At 36.5% G+C, this 15,289-nt stretch overlaps 3 protein-coding genes across 4 annotated transcripts in view; 2 read left to right on the plus strand and 1 right to left on the minus strand.

The window, feature by feature from the left end:
• Window positions 1-357: 357 nt before the first annotated feature.
• On the plus strand, window positions 358-6,164 carry LOC125234816 (ribonuclease kappa-like). Its single transcript, XM_048141223.1, has 3 exons — window positions 358-535; window positions 1,280-1,396; window positions 5,376-6,164. Exons 1-3 carry the CDS (start codon window positions 476-478, stop codon window positions 5,556-5,558), a joined length of 360 nt encoding a protein of 119 aa, XP_047997180.1. The 5' UTR covers window positions 358-475; the 3' UTR covers window positions 5,559-6,164.
• Window positions 6,165-7,678: 1,514 nt separating this feature from the next.
• On the minus strand, window positions 7,679-10,697 carry LOC125234910 (testis-specific serine/threonine-protein kinase 3-like). 2 transcript variants are annotated; one of them, XM_048141330.1, is made up of 6 exons: window positions 10,426-10,697; window positions 9,946-10,115; window positions 9,530-9,679; window positions 8,857-9,130; window positions 8,379-8,549; window positions 7,679-7,851 (listed from the first exon to the last, which is right to left on the minus strand). In XM_048141330.1, the coding sequence occupies exons 1-6, from the start codon at window positions 10,603-10,605 to the stop codon at window positions 7,765-7,767; spliced, it is 1,032 nt and encodes a 343-aa protein (XP_047997287.1). In that variant the 5' UTR covers window positions 10,606-10,697; the 3' UTR covers window positions 7,679-7,764. The 2 variants fall into 2 exon arrangements, with proteins under 2 accessions (XP_047997287.1, XP_047997286.1); XM_048141329.1 differs by having other exon boundaries at window positions 8,379-8,552.
• Window positions 10,698-11,263: 566 nt separating this feature from the next.
• Window positions 11,264-15,289, plus strand: part of LOC125234426 (semaphorin-1A) — a 602,298-nt gene continuing 598,272 nt past the window's right edge. The window contains exon 1 of the mRNA XM_048140657.1: window positions 11,264-11,424. The gene's annotated coding sequence lies outside the window, so the exon portion shown is untranslated. The remainder of the gene's footprint in view (window positions 11,425-15,289) is intronic.

The following is a 15,289-nucleotide window of genomic DNA, read 5'->3' on the forward strand; positions in this document are numbered from 1 at the left end:
TTAAATAGCAGCACTATCACTATCACAACATATAGGTACCTACTAAGCGATAGTCCACTATCATATGTTTATCATAGAAATATGACCATAGGTCTATATGCCTCCCTTTTTCTCCAACATGAAGAAAAAGGATAGCATGTTGCCTATGATCATATTTCTATGATAAACATAAATATGATAGTGGACTATCGACTATTAAGAGACATATATGCATACCAAGCTCCACTATGTATAATTATAGATCAAATGTAGATTCTATCAAATTCTATGGAGTGTAGAAACAACCTTTGTTCATCATCGTAGTGTCGTCCCGTTTTCGTACACTTATGGATTTGAAAGAGACAACAATACAATGTTGACACTTTTAACATCTACTCTTTATTGCCAGATTACATCTACTCCATAGTAGATTCTCTATGCTACTTACGTGTCACGAAGTTGTCAAAAAGAAAACTGCTACAGAAGTTTTTTCAAAATGCTTCAATTTTGTGGGGTATGTTATATGTGTTTGAGTATTTGGGGTATAATCCAACTGGTAAGTGCCCATCTAGCTGAAAAAAGGTCTAAAGTTTTTAATACACAATTCACACTAATCATTAAAAAAAATTCCCCTCACTAGCTCGGAAACACGTGTTTTGTCCTTCAATACCAGCGGGTAAAAACGCATTTTATCCACTAGTGGGTAAAGTAATTTGACCTTGAATAAAGTGAAATTAACTGCTTTAAAATTGATAAAAATAGGTAAATCTATTAATAAAGATGATTTACCACCTGTGGAACTACTGGAAGCAGGGATAAACGCATTTTTTGCGTTGCAGTTTCCTCGCTATAGTAAGGGGAAAAGTTTTGTGTTACACTCGGGTGCAAATGTATTTTACTTCTCGTGTGTTAAAAAACTCGCAAGTTCAGGATTCTATTCTCGAACCACTCGCTTCGATCGTGGTTCAACTATAGAATCCTTTCACTTGCTCGTTTTTCAATTCCACACTCGGCGTTAAAATATAACCTTGCCCCTTGTATAACAAATAACTATTTCGTACCTACTCAATTCAATTTTATGTATAAGCCATAAGAATATCTACTATACCTATATGAAAATATGTTTCTGAATGGGAAGTCTGAGCGAAGTGACAAAAACATTGCGCAGAAATGCTAAAGTTCGACAACGCGCATGTTGTAACATTGCCTTGAGATGCTTACCATCCCGCGGGCCGTATGCTGGTTTGCCGCTGATATAATATTAAAAAACCTAAAGCTTATAATGAAAATAATATTTCAGGTAATAATGGGTGTATTATACAGGATGGAATCCCTGGGTTTAATCGAGGATACTGAAGAGCATCATTTCTCTGATTTGGATGACTTTATAAAGCGCACCCAAGAAAACTATAGGACTGTACGTACATCACAAGGAATTAAGTTGATATTATTTTATTCATCACACTCGCACCTCAGCAGTTCTCAAAAAGTTTGTACATAGCCACGTCAGCAAATTTTAATTGATCCTATTTTGTTACCAACCTTTAGTGATATAAGTCGACTTTCGTAAGATATACATACACACATACATATAATCACGCCTGTATCCCGTAAAGGGGTAGACAGAGCACATGAACTAAGTTTCAGTGCCACTCTTGGCAAAAAGGGGTTAAAAGAAATCCAAATTGAGATCGTAAGATATATCCAGGATAACTGTTAATAATTAAGAAAATATAGATACTAGAGAACCTTAATGACGAAATAAAACTTACTAAAATCTCAATTCATCAAAAAAACTTCGTAACAAAATAGGAGTTAAAAAAAAACAAATTTAACTTTTTCCCTAATTTTTGTACGAACTTTTTGAGAACTGCTGACCTAATGTGCGCAGGCGGAGCGGGAGTTATAGAAAATTCGATCTCCCTAGGGAGTTATAAAATTTCTAGTATCGTATTTTTCTTTTTTTTTACATATTTTTTATATTGCAAGTGTGATGAAAAACTTACTCTCGTTAGCAATATTTAACTTTCGCTCTATGTACAGTCAAGTGTAAAAATATGGGTGCGTATAACTTATCAAAAATATGTCTCATAGCACTTTATGTCGGCGGAATAAGGTCTCGGTACATATTTTTGAGCGGATAAAATCGATACGTATTTTTGCACTTGACTGTACTAGGTACTTATAGTTGCATATTATTTGCTTACCAACTATGTACTTTAGGGATGTCACGAATGTCGCATGTGTCACATTCGCGAATGCGAATATTCAGAATGCGAATGTGCGAATGCGAATATCGCTGAATTTCATAAAAAACCAAAATAAAAACCAAGCGATCACTAACAACCCGCTAGGTAAAAAATTTAAAATGCTTACTATTGGTCAAAATGCCGAGTACGAACTTCACGCCGTACGAATTTGACCTATCTGCGCCTGCGCGAGTCGACAAGTAGCAAAGAGCGGCCGGCGCGGGCGAGGAACAAGCTGCGACTTGCACACATTCGCATTCGCAAAACATTCGCATCGTTTGAAGCGAATGCGAATGTCAATGCAAATGTTTAAAAGAATGCGAATCTTTCGCATATGCGAATGCAAATATTCGTAACATCCCTAATTGTACTTAACTACCGGTACCGTACGTTCCCTGGCACACCGTGACATATCATCGTTTTAAGCTTGGTGTCCCGTGTTCCCTTGGGAGTAGGGTTTGCTCCCGGGAAATACCGGTACCGAAAGTACCGGGAATTCCCGGGATTTTTGGCCAAGCAAAGAACCGGGAAATCAACTTCAAAAATCCCGGTACTTTCGGTACTTTCGGGAAATACTTTTTAGTGACTTTTTTGCTACAAAATTTATTTATTTCTGTTTATATTATTTATACAGTTAAAAAATATGCGTAGGTACAGTAACACGCGCCTAATCACTATTTAATAGCGGGTGGCAGTGGCAGACTGGCTGCCGTAGCCACCGTGATATCCTAGCTAGACCCGCTAGTCGGTAGTGGAGTTTTGTATTTTTGGTGAAAACCTTCACCTTGTCATGTTAATTTGTGTATTTATTTTTCTCTCTCAATCTTATTTCTCATTTGACTCATTTCTCTACATGTTATAAAACAAAGTCTCCCGACGTGTATGTCTGTGTATTCGCTAATTTTGCGATAGACTCAAAAACTACTAAACAGATTGAGGAAGGTTTAAGGTTTTGTTATTATAAATTGATTAAAACATGACGATATGTGCTTATCAAGTCGGTAAAAATTACTTATATGACGCTGCTTAAGAGCTTCAATCGAAAACCCTGCCCATACCGATCGACATATAAAAAAATAATGTATGGTGGAATTGTACCTCTTACACATATACATATGTAGGTCTATAAAAAAGTCGGCGATGGCTTATGTCTAACTTTTAAGGATAACTGCTATAAACATGTTAACTTTAAAAAAATGTTTATATATAATGTGGTATTGCGGTATTCCAAAGAAATTTCCAGTAAATTACCAACTTTCTCGAGAACGTTCCCTCTGACTAGCAAAAAAATAGTGCACTATCTCAAATGTTTTGTTTCATTTACTTCAAATGAAGTGTTTGGGGAATTTTGTGAGGTTTTACTGCCGGTCTATAATCAGTTATTATATTTCTTTAGTAGTATTTGTCTTATTTCTTTTACTAAGCGATTAAACATCTCCCAGTAATGGCAGATCGCTTAATCGAAGCAATGTATTGCAATAGTAACCATTGGTGCCTATGGCTGCCAAATGGTTTGGTTTAGGCGGATTTCTCACGATTTTTGCTTGTTCTCCCGAATTCCGATTTATAATAAGTAATAAAAAAGACTGATAAAATGATACGCCGAGCGAAGGCGGGGCGGCTCGGTTATACTAGTAATATAATATAATAATAAAAGACGTAAAATCCTAAAAACATTGTTGTTTTATTTGAAAAAGCGAAATAATTAGACCAGTCCCGAAAGTACCGAAAATCCCGGGAAATCCCGGTTCCATATTGCTTCGGTACCGAAAATCCCGGTTCTTTAAAACAGTACCGGTACTGCAATCCCTACTTGGGAGCGTATTGTCCCAGTAATAGAGATGGGTCGTGGGTAAATACCCAATCTACCCACCCAGGTATTTACCCGGTAAATACCTATCGACCCGGTATTTACCCGTATCTACCCAAATTGACGGGTAGATTCATTTCATGTTGCACATGCTGATTTGTGTTAAAATGGAGATAAATACTAAGTTAGTGGTTGTAATTACACAATTTAAAACGAAACTGTTCAGTCAAATATACAATAAAGTTTACAGAAGTTTTAATGTATATTTAAAAAAAAAATTAAAAGAAATATGTTTTATTTGTGCTTTTTAGATTGCATTAAATAGTATTATATGATAAAGATAAACTTCCTAGTACTGGTTGGAGAGGGGTTATGGTGGGAATAGGGGGGTAAAATGTATTATTTTCATATTTCATGGAAACTATCATTAATATCGAAAAGTATTGTATATACGAACTAAAGTAGACACAATTTCCTACAAAAAAGTTTATATGCATGTTTGTCATAAAATATACTGTGTATGAGTTGAGTTATGAGCTTCAAAAGAGATTTTTAAAATATTTTTATTCACATATTTTTATTTACAGTTTTAATTTATCAGACTTATAGTTTATCATCATCCTCCTTGCGTTATCCCGGCATTTGCCACGGCTCATGGGAGCCTGGGGTCCGCTTTGACAACTAATCCCAAGATTTGGCGTAGGCACTAGTTTTTACGAAAGCGACTGCCATCTGACCTTCCAACCCGACGGGTAAACAACTAGCCCTTATTGGAATTAGTCCGGTTTCCTCACGATGTTTTCCTTCACCGAAAAGCGACTGGCAAATATCAAATGACATTTCGCACATAAGTTTCGAAAAACTCATTGGTACGAGCCGGGGTTCGAACCCGCGACCTCCGGATCGTAAGTCGCACGCTCTTACCGCTAGGCCACCAGCGCTTATATTAAAAGCATTTGAAATTATTTCCGTATGTCAGAGAATGATATAACACGATTTTTATAGTTGGAGTGATACACTAAAATCGCATTTTATCTCATAGCAACCTGTTCGTTCTCAATTTGAATAAATATTATGTGTACGAGTACGATTACACTTAAATTAATCTATTTTAGCCCAAACACCATTTAAAACGTCAAATTTTTGAAGAAAAATGAAAATACCCGCGTATTTACCCGCGGGGGCCGCGGGAAGGTAAATATCGGGTATTTACCCGGTAAATACCCACCGTCGGGTATTTACCTGGGTAGTTACCCATCTCTACCAGTAAACGTCCCCCCCCCCTGATCGCTCCTAATACCTCCTATAAACGTCCTTGTTAATGTTGCATTTTCTAGGTATCGACCAACTGCTTCATCGCCGCTGCCATTTATGTAGTGATACTAGGCTGTTCGTTGCTGTGCCTCTGGAAGGCGAAGAAGGCCGAGAAAATGAAGGAAGCTAAGCTGCTGGATGACAAGTTGAGCTGCACATTCGAAGTTGTTGAGTTAACGGAGAAGCAAAAGAAAAAGATCAAGTAGGAAGAATCTTTTTTGGTGAAAATACTAAACCGACATTTTTTGCGATTCGCGCGGGGTAAACAAACACAGATTGCGCCGTTACCTACATCTACAGTTTTTAAGGGAGAGATAATGAAACATTACCAGCAGTAACTCTTCTAACGTACTCCGCTCCTATGTACCTACACGGCGCTCATATTCCATGGTTACGGTCCCCTGAGTCACGCTGGTTTTATGGAAAATTATGCTACTGAAATTATGCAAGCATGCATGTAGTCTATGTTTGTAGGTGCAAATTAAGGAAAGGGCTTGTTAACACCAGAAAAATGCATGTTTGAATAGTTTAAGAAGCATAATTTTGCATAAAAGCAGCGTGACTCAGGGGACCGTAACGATGGCAATAACAAGCAAGAAAAAGTTGATTCAACCCATTTATACTGCGTGATATAAGTTTGTTAGAAGAGTTACAGGTCTTAGACTGTACTAATGTCCTCTAGAATGATTTTTATATGTATACCTAATAGTATTACCTATTAGGTTTTTCAGTGTAAAGTATTTGACCTGAAGCTTTCTTATTTAGTGGCCCAGGTGTTATTTATTCCGGTCGATGGAACCGAAATGCGGCAACTTCGTCGCCGACTGTTGACGCTTTTCGGTCCGAGGGTAGAGACATATAGCTTAAGTTAGCTTGTAACCAGTAGTAACGTAATAGGTATTTTATTTGTACGTTATACGAATCTAAAATAAATTTTACCTAATCAACCCTAGACATTTGCTTTTTATTAACTGGGTACTGCTTATTATATAGATCTTACTTAGACTTACCTATACTACAACAGTTACACCACACTTTTTAGGGCCAGTTGCATCAACCACATTTGACATTGACACACATCATCGTCACGCAGCAGACGTAATGGAACTTCCCATACAATAAAATTTAACGAACGCTTTAACAGTGACAGACGTTTTGATGCAACCGGCCCTTACTCTCATAATAAAGATTGCATTTCTAAGGGCCAGTTGCATCAACCACATTTGACAGACACATCGTCACCGTGAAAGCGTTCGTTAAATTTTATTGTATGGGAAGCTCCATAGACGTCTGCTGCGTGACGATGATGTGTCTGTTGTGGTTGATGCAACTGGCCCTAAATCTGTAAAACAACTGGTGGCGTTCAACAGGGTGGCGTTCTGGGTCCCGTACTATTATAGTATTTTATGCAACTGGCTTTTAAGTAAGGTCGAAAAAGACGAGTGGCGTGAGTAACTATTTGAGGCGAAGCCGAAAATTGTTAATAAAAACGCCACGAGTATTTTTTGACTTAGTTAAATACCGTTGCATATAATACTTTTTCTACGACCATTCAATTAGTTTTTCATAGTTCCAGCCAGCCCCCGGCGCCCCGCGCCCCGCTATATCCCTTAAAGGCTTCCTAACAATGCTTTAAGAGCTATATTGTATGCGTGGGTGTGCGGGGCGCCGGGCCCCGGCTGGCATCTTTTATGTAGGGTTTTAAAAATCTATGCACGACACTGTAAATGATAAATAAACACTACGGGAGTAGAAAAAATATGACGCACTTATTGTAATTTGACCATTTTAGTTTTTTTTAAATTCTACGTCAGTGGCAAACAAGCATACGGTCCGCCTGATGGAAAGCGGTCACCGTAACATATGGACGCCTGCAACTCAAGGAGTGTCACATGCGCGTTGCCAACCCATTAGAAACCACCATATTCTACCACTTTGTACCATATTCTAGGAAATATCTATTTGTAACAAAATTATACATAATATATACAAAACTGATAGAAATAGATAGATATAAGTAATTCTTAGAACAAATTAATTTATCCTCATAGAAAATAATTTAATTTGTATTTTTTAGTAGACAGACAGTCTATTTTAACTAGAAACTGAAATAAAAGCCAAGCCTTCGGTAATTGTGTCATATACTTGAAAATTTCGACCCTTGCCACCCTGTCCGAATGCCAGAGTGGTTTAGGTATCCGTCGCGATAACGGAGGACGCTGGTTCGAATCCAGCTTTGAACACTTGGAGGCCTTGGTCACTTTTCCTTTGTATATGACATTTATTTCAGTTTATAGGGTATAAGTAATTATACAAAATAGAAGACTGGTATTGTAATTTTTTTTATTGAATATTGGCATTTGGAATGGTAACTGGTACAAATATTATATTGATTTGATGACAATTTACAATTTAACTGATTTCACTTCGTCCGACGGGTCTCTCAAACGTCGTTTCTATATTCACATTCTTTATTTCTTTGCTGTTTGATGCACTTTCCTGAAAAAAGATGGTCCAAATTAGAGTCTGTTCTGGAAAGAGAAGAATAGTGGAATGTAAGCTTATACATTGTGACTATTCTCTTTCCGCACAAAATCTACTACTATTTTTCGGTATTTCCACCTGACGGTCTATTATGGAAAACACTAAGTATACTATACCCCTCTTTCCATAGACACTATCTCTATCCCTCGAATTTGTCTGAGTGATAGAAAGACAAATAATTATATTTCGCGTTCCGTGGAACAAGAAGACCCTCTGATCTTCGCCAACCAAACCGAGTAGATAGGACTAGATATTTAAATATGTACATAATAGAATAGGCACAGTTGCACACTAATCGAACGAAGAAACACTGAACACTTCAAGATCCCAACAGTCTGCTTCACGATTATGGTATTCTGTTCCGGTCTTCCTGCGTGGCCTTTAGTCATGTGCCTAAGCCTAAGTGCTAATCAAAACCCCTATATTCATATTAGAACAACTACCTACATAGTTGGTAGGTGTTCATGAAGTTTTGCACCAACCTGTGCTCCATCTGCCTCCTCGTCCCTCGGTTGGTTAGGGTTAAGCCAAGGGTCAGCCAGGATCTGTGGTATCTTCACTCGCATCTTTAGAGGCGCCAGGACCTTGGTTATGAGCTTCCGGCATTCTGCGGAGACTCTAGGTTCGCGAGGGAAGGATACCTTGTTCTGGACCTGCTGTAATTAAGAACGTTTTTGGATTTATAAGAAACAATATTGGCATAATATTTATAGGATCCCTATGTTCGGCCTGCAATAAGGAAGAATTCCAGAAGAAAACGTCTTCTGAGGCATGGATACATTTGTGATGAAAAGTGCGTCTCTCTACTGATTTTCGTAAACTAGCAACACTGTTGTTTTTTGATATTTTCCCCTCATTAAAATGTCCAGTGTTGCACGCTGTTATTTGAGGAAAACCTAAATGGTATCGAGGACCGTCTGGTCCTTATAGGTATTAAACTTTTATGTTTGTTACACTTACTTTTAATAGCTGCGTATAATTGGTATCATCAAACGGCAGGCGTCCATACACGATAGCGTACAGAACTACCCCCATGCTCCAAATATCTGAGTCCTGTGGCTTGTAAGGAACCCCCTTCAGAATTTCAGGAGAAGCATACGCGTAGCTGCCGCAAAAGGTTTCACTCAGGGCATACACCCCGTTTTTAGGTTTCATGTGGCCCCTTGCAAAGCCAAAGTCTGATAGTTTTATGTTGAGGCCATGGTCCATTAGCAGGTTTTCGCATTTGATGTCTCTGAAGTAGGAAAAAACGGTGAAGGGGCAATAAACCTAAATACGACGCTAGAAAGAAAGAGAAACAACGCGATATCTACTATATGTCTTGAGGAACAGTTAACTGAACAACGGTACACCATACGTATACAATACATGTTATACATGTCGGTCTTACAATTGCAATTGACATTAGCTTAGTAAGTTAGATTATTTCCATAAAACAGCGAGTTGTGGGTAGCTCACCTATGAACGGCTTTAACCAGATTTGAAACCACCGGCGTCCGCTCACCTCTTCTATAATATGCTGATCCGATTTGCGGATCGAGTAGGCTGCCGTTTTCTGTATAATCTATTACTATGTTAGCAATAGCAGTTCGTGATCACTGTGGATGGTATCAAGAAGGGGAATATAGCTCACCTATGAACAACCCCTCGCTCATGGCAGTAGTCCACCGCCTCGACCAGCTGTCGGAACCACCGGCGCCCGCGCACCTCGTCTATATGCTGATCCTTGCGGATGATGTCGAGCAGGCTGCCGTTTTCAGCATATTCCATTACTATGTAAACCCTGTAATAATACTTGTTAGACAAATTACAGCAATTGAAACTCTCACGAAATATTTACTCTTACTCTGGCCGCAGTAGCTCAGAATATTGTGTGAAGTGCTGTACCGTTCACATACTGTGTTCAGCACTATGAACCAATCATTCCGTACGAAAATCGAATGAAAATTCCGCATGTACGTCTGCGGTTAGCCTATTTGTGTAATTAATGGCATTCGAATATAAATTAAAAAATGTAAAGCCTCCTAAATGACTACAAATTTATTTGACCTGTGTGTTGTTTCAATGGCCTGGAGGAACCGTATTAAGTTTTCATGCTTGAGCCCCTTCACAACTTCTATTTCTCTGGGTAGAAACTTCTTGAGATAGTCTCCCGGCGCTTGGAACTTGCTTATTATTTTTATTGCAACTTGACAATTGTGCCTGTCGCTGGATGCTACCTGGGTAAACGTAAGTTGATTTAATCATTAAATATAATAATATTGATTATATTATAATCAATGTTCATTTTAAGGTAGGAATGAAGCTACATGAACAAAAATATAAAGTACAAACTTCACAGGTAGGTTTTTATTGCACAAAGGTAAAAAAACTAAGAAATTATAAGCAAAACGACATTATATTTAAAATGTTTCGTTAACTTTGGTTTGATTTCAAAGGTAGAAATACCTACAAACTTGCAGTTCACGAATCATTTAGGTAGGTATGCACCTAATTTAAAATAACAATACCTATTTATTATTTTGTTACCTTTACAGTTGCGTAGGAACCTGAGCCAATAGTCCTACCAAGTATATAGCCATGGGTTTCTAACACAGTTAATTTTCTTTCAGGTTTTGCTGGCACTACACCAGTATGCACGGTAGCCGTGGGCTCTGTCGACATTTCGCCGAGGACATTTTCATTGGCTCTTACATCCGGCCCCGGCATATCACAGTAAAATTAATTTGCTTTAGGTACGTATTGAATTTTGATCATATTGTTCATTTTGCCGAATAAATATATTTTGTACTTTTTTTGGGTTTATATTTCACTCATTCATTTTGTCAACTGATTTGATTGACGCAAAGACTTCGTTTTAAATTTACCGCGATGGTGTCACACCATATTGCCAGTGTTTTAATTTCAATAGGTAGTTTGTCTGAATTATTATAATATTTTTTCTAAGTTTTCTATTCTTTATATGCACCTATAAAGAATAGAAAACTTTATTCAATTAAATTTTATTCAATCATATAAATAAAATAAATAAATTATTGATTAATTTATCCTAGATTCCAGGGCAAGTATTCAATCATTCTAGCCAAATGTCAATCTATAGGTTTCGTTTTCTATAGTAGAAAAAAAACTACAACATTCAAATTTAGCCAATCACTGTCGAGATATCGAAAACAATACGCTCCTGCCATTGGCTGAAATGCTTTCCTTCAAAATGTTAAAGTCGAAATAAAATCAATGTACGTCATGTTAACACTGTCAAATGTTAGTAATCCTCGCATCCTCTTGTCTGCCTTTAATAAACATTAAACAAAAACAAGATATTTGTTATTATACTGCTGTTAACATATAGTTATTATTGTTCAGTCTATAGTTATTTAATTGTATCGTTGAGTTTCTAACCCGAACTGAGGACTATAATCTGACGGGACTGAAAAACTGACTTGGGCTCAAAGTGAACTAACTGAAGTGAATACTTAAAATAGACTTAAATTCAGGACTATTTGGAATTTTAGGTGTGTTATATATTAGGTGAGAATATTATCAGTAGAATTTGATTTTCAACTTAACATGCATGCATCAGTAGTTCGATTGTAGTTACTTTGAGTTGGAACTTGTAGTTAGAGCTTAAGCTGTAAGTTTAAAATGTGATATGAAAATCTGTTTAAAAACAGGTGATTACTAAAGTCGCCGTCAACAGAATTTGTGAACAATATAAACAAACCTTGTATTCAAAATGCCTTTAATTCCCATTCTGACTAATTAAATACTGGCTTAAAAATGTGTTATTCAGTCAATTCATATCACACTCTGATCCTAGACCATTAAAAACAATAATTGAGTGCTGTAATATGGATATTTCAACCATTCCGTTTGTTTACATTGTTCGCAATTTCTATTGACGGTGACTTTATTATAACTGCTGTTATTTTAAGTGCAAGAAGTTACTTTTTCTAACCACACATATTCCTGATGTAAATATGGTGAATTATACCATATTAACTGTGTAAGAAAGGAGGATGATGTAAGAGTGTGTGTGTGTGTGTAGGGAAGAATAATATACTAGAATTTATGTTTATACCTATAAATTTGCTGGATGCCGGAGCTCTGCCTCAGAAAGCCTGAAATTTTTTTAATGTAAGTGTAATTACATTAATCTCTCTCTCAATATCTTATAATCTTTGTTCAAGTAGGCTACCGGATTTTATATTTTTAATTTCGACCAGTGAAGTAGCTTTCGCTTTGATAAATGTTTACATAAGAATATTCTTCAATGAATACAATATTAGGTTTTTAATTTCAGTGTTAAAGCACATGAATATTGCAAAAAATATTAAAATTATGACAGTATTACTTTAGAAGTGGGAAACAATACTACAAATTAAATTAATGTACATATTTACCCAATCATAACTACTTGACTCTTTTTGTGCTATGTTATAAGCTGCCAGTAGGGTTCAACCTGAAATAAGTAGTAGATTCCTGCATCTGACTTATTACCACAGTCCTTTCTTGTGGGTTAATAATAATAATTGAGCCTATACACCCTGTTTTTATTGAATTCCGTTAACTTTAAGGGAAGGTTCTTTAGATCAAATACAATTAATTTTTCTAAGAAACCAGCATCTTAACTCTTACAGTTATCGAGTTATTAAAAAAATAAAGATAATTACTGAACATGTGTGTGACAGCCTTTACCAATTCCTAATGTTATTTGTTTTGACATGTGCCGTCAATCACTTGACAGTAACTTGAATGTTATTCTTAAGGGTCTCTCACACTAATTAATTCATTTATTACGTATGAAAATGGTGAAATTTTTTTTTTTTGCGAATTTAACTAATAGTGGTTCCTGATAATGAACCAAATACGTGTCGAATTTAACGGAAAACAAAAAAAAACATGGTGTATGTGTTCCACTAAAACATGGTGTATGTGTTCCACTGTAGCTGTGCCTGCAGTGCAACACATATAATAGGCTCAATTATTATCCTATCGTGCATGAGAGGGCTTGGGCTATAGTCTCCACTCTAGCCCCCACATAGGTGTATTGGAAACTTCACATACATCTTTTAATTTCTTTTCAAATGTATGCAGTTTTCCTAACAATGTTTTCCTTCATATGGGATATGTCAGTTAATTTGGGAGGGTAATCTAAGTGATGTACATTATATATTATATGTGTTGTCTACAATAAACACTAAGGCCAATGATTTTGTGAAAGGCTACACTAGGATAAAGAGATGTGACATTACTAAGGTATGTAGAAGCGCAAATCCAATATTTGGTTTCACACAACAATAGAAAATTGTTAGTACAGTCACATGAAAAAATATGATACTACACGAAAGCCGAAAATATATCTGTCACACTTTTATGGCTGTACAAAAAATTGTGTCAGATATTTTTAACACCCGACGCAAAAACGACGGGGTGTTATAAGTTTGACTTGACGTGTCTGTGTCTGTGTCTGTCTGTGGCATCGTAACTCCCGAACGGATGAACCGATTTCGATTTAGTTTTTTTTGTTTGAAAGCTGAGTTAGTTGGGAGTGTTCTTAGCCATGTTTCATGAAAATCGGTCCACTATGACGCGGTCGGGGGTTTTTTCAAAAATTTTTGCAGTCTTCTTTATGTAACATGTTATTGCAGGTGACTGACTAAGTTTTTGTTAGTATTATGCATCTGAGGAAGCATTCAGTAGACTTTTATGAATGTAATTTATTCTCGTGATGAATAAGTAGGTGTTTTGTGGCATGTGATTTTTACTGTAATAAAGTTGTTCCTAATCTTATTTGTTTATTTCTTTCTTTGTGCATCTGAAAAGTAGTTATGCAGTAGCTTGTTAATTATAATTCTTGCTTGTAGAAGTTTTAATTATTTAATTATGGATTATACATAGTATGTTATATTGTAGCCTATAATAGATTAATCATTGTTTCACATAATAGCGCCCACTAAAAATACAATAATAATATTTTTATGTTTAGCAATCTAGAAAAATCAATATTTCCTTAGCTTAGGGTATGTTTCTTGGATAAACCTGTTGCATTATGACATAAAAAAAATAGGTGTAAAATGAATTTAACTGAGTTTGACCTGAACTGAGGCATTAAATTCTAATGTTTTGTTGATTATCACATTCCCTGCAACATGTATGTATATGTGTTTATTGTTCGACAAAACTGAGGGAGTGAATGTGTTGAGAGCCATTTGCACCACTTACACCTTGCACAATTGATGGACTGATCAATGTTAATCAAGACTGAAGTAATTCAAACACACAATGTAAAAAAAAATGTTAAGCAGTGATTGTCACTATGGGACTACGGTTCCAAAACTTATACAAAACTTTCCATATCAATAAACACGCATGTACTAAGATATTTAAGTTAAATGTGAAAAATAAGCCATATATATGTTTTATACCTCATCATCTTCTTGTCGTATCCGACAAAGGCGACTCCATTAACAATTATTGTCCGGATGATGGAATGCTTTGATGTGGCTCGCAAACCGAAACTTGGACTTGAAGATGCGGTCACACGTCGCACAGTGGAGCTGTCCAGACGGGTTGCGGGTATACGTGTAGCAGGGCTTAAGTCGCGTCTTTCGGATATGGCGCTTAGCATCCGGTTTTCCAACCGCTGCTGCTCAAATTCGTGCACTTTCTTATGAACACTAGAACGCTATTCAGACCTTTGTAACGCAATTTTCTCCCAGCTGTCAGTCGGTATACCGCAAGCGACGAGGTGGCGCTTGAGAACATCCTTATGGCGCAGGTACTGGTCTCCCTGCTTCCGCTTTCCGCAAGAGAACACTGCTTTGGGCAATCTCTCATTCTTCATACGCACGATATGACCACACCATCTTAAGAGGGCTTTCATGTGAAAAATAGTGAAATCGCAATCGAGCGCTTAATCATACCGTGTGTGGTATCAAATTAAAGAGCTTTCCGAATAGTTTACAAATATATAACATATTATAGGATTTTTTCTACTTGGTCTAACAAAATATGAGAAAATGTCTAGAAGTGGCAATAATTGTGACGGGGAAGGCTCGTTTTCAAAAAATTGCCAAAAATATATAATAGAAATTTATAATCACTAAGGCATAAGAGCAATTTACGTAAACGTTGCAGATTAATTTTTTACGAAAATAACTCCGATGTGATGTAGATTTTCAAAGAAATTGTCACTTAATTTTAGGTAATTTCTGAAAAAAATTGAATTCGTCTTAGCCTTGTTTACTCTTTTTAAAAACCTTATAATAAAAATGTAGTCTGAGAAGTTTGTAGTACAGGATACACGTATTATAAATTTACCATTTTCAGTATTCCAAATTGTCCAAATTTTACAAATAAGATCGACTAATCCAGCACTGTACGCGGGTTTTCC

This window comes from Leguminivora glycinivorella, chromosome 16, assembly GCF_023078275.1.
Source record: "Leguminivora glycinivorella isolate SPB_JAAS2020 chromosome 16, LegGlyc_1.1, whole genome shotgun sequence".
NCBI classification, from domain to species: Eukaryota; Metazoa; Arthropoda; class Insecta; order Lepidoptera; family Tortricidae; genus Leguminivora; species Leguminivora glycinivorella.

Excerpts from the sequence above, each read along its gene's own strand:
- LOC125234816 (XM_048141223.1), top strand. The coding sequence starts at position 476 with ATGCTTCAATTTTGTGGGGTATGTTATATGTGTTTGAGTATTTGGGGT. Across the intron at positions 536-1,279 it reads TTTGGGGTATAATCCAACTG|GTAATAATGGGTGTATTATA; the intron begins GTAAGTGCCCAT and ends ATAATATTTCAG. Across the intron at positions 1,397-5,375 it reads CCCAAGAAAACTATAGGACT|GTATCGACCAACTGCTTCAT; the intron begins GTACGTACATCA and ends TGCATTTTCTAG.
- LOC125234910 (XM_048141329.1), bottom strand. The coding sequence starts at position 10,605 with ATGCCGGGGCCGGATGTAAGAGCCAATGAAAATGTCCTCGGCGAAATG. Across the intron at positions 9,680-9,945 it reads GCCATTGAAACAACACACAG|GGTTTACATAGTAATGGAAT; the intron begins GTCAAATAAATT and ends GTATTATTACAG. Across the intron at positions 7,852-8,378 it reads AGGAGGCAGATGGAGCACAG|GAAAGTGCATCAAACAGCAA; the intron begins GTTGGTGCAAAA and ends ATCTTTTTTCAG.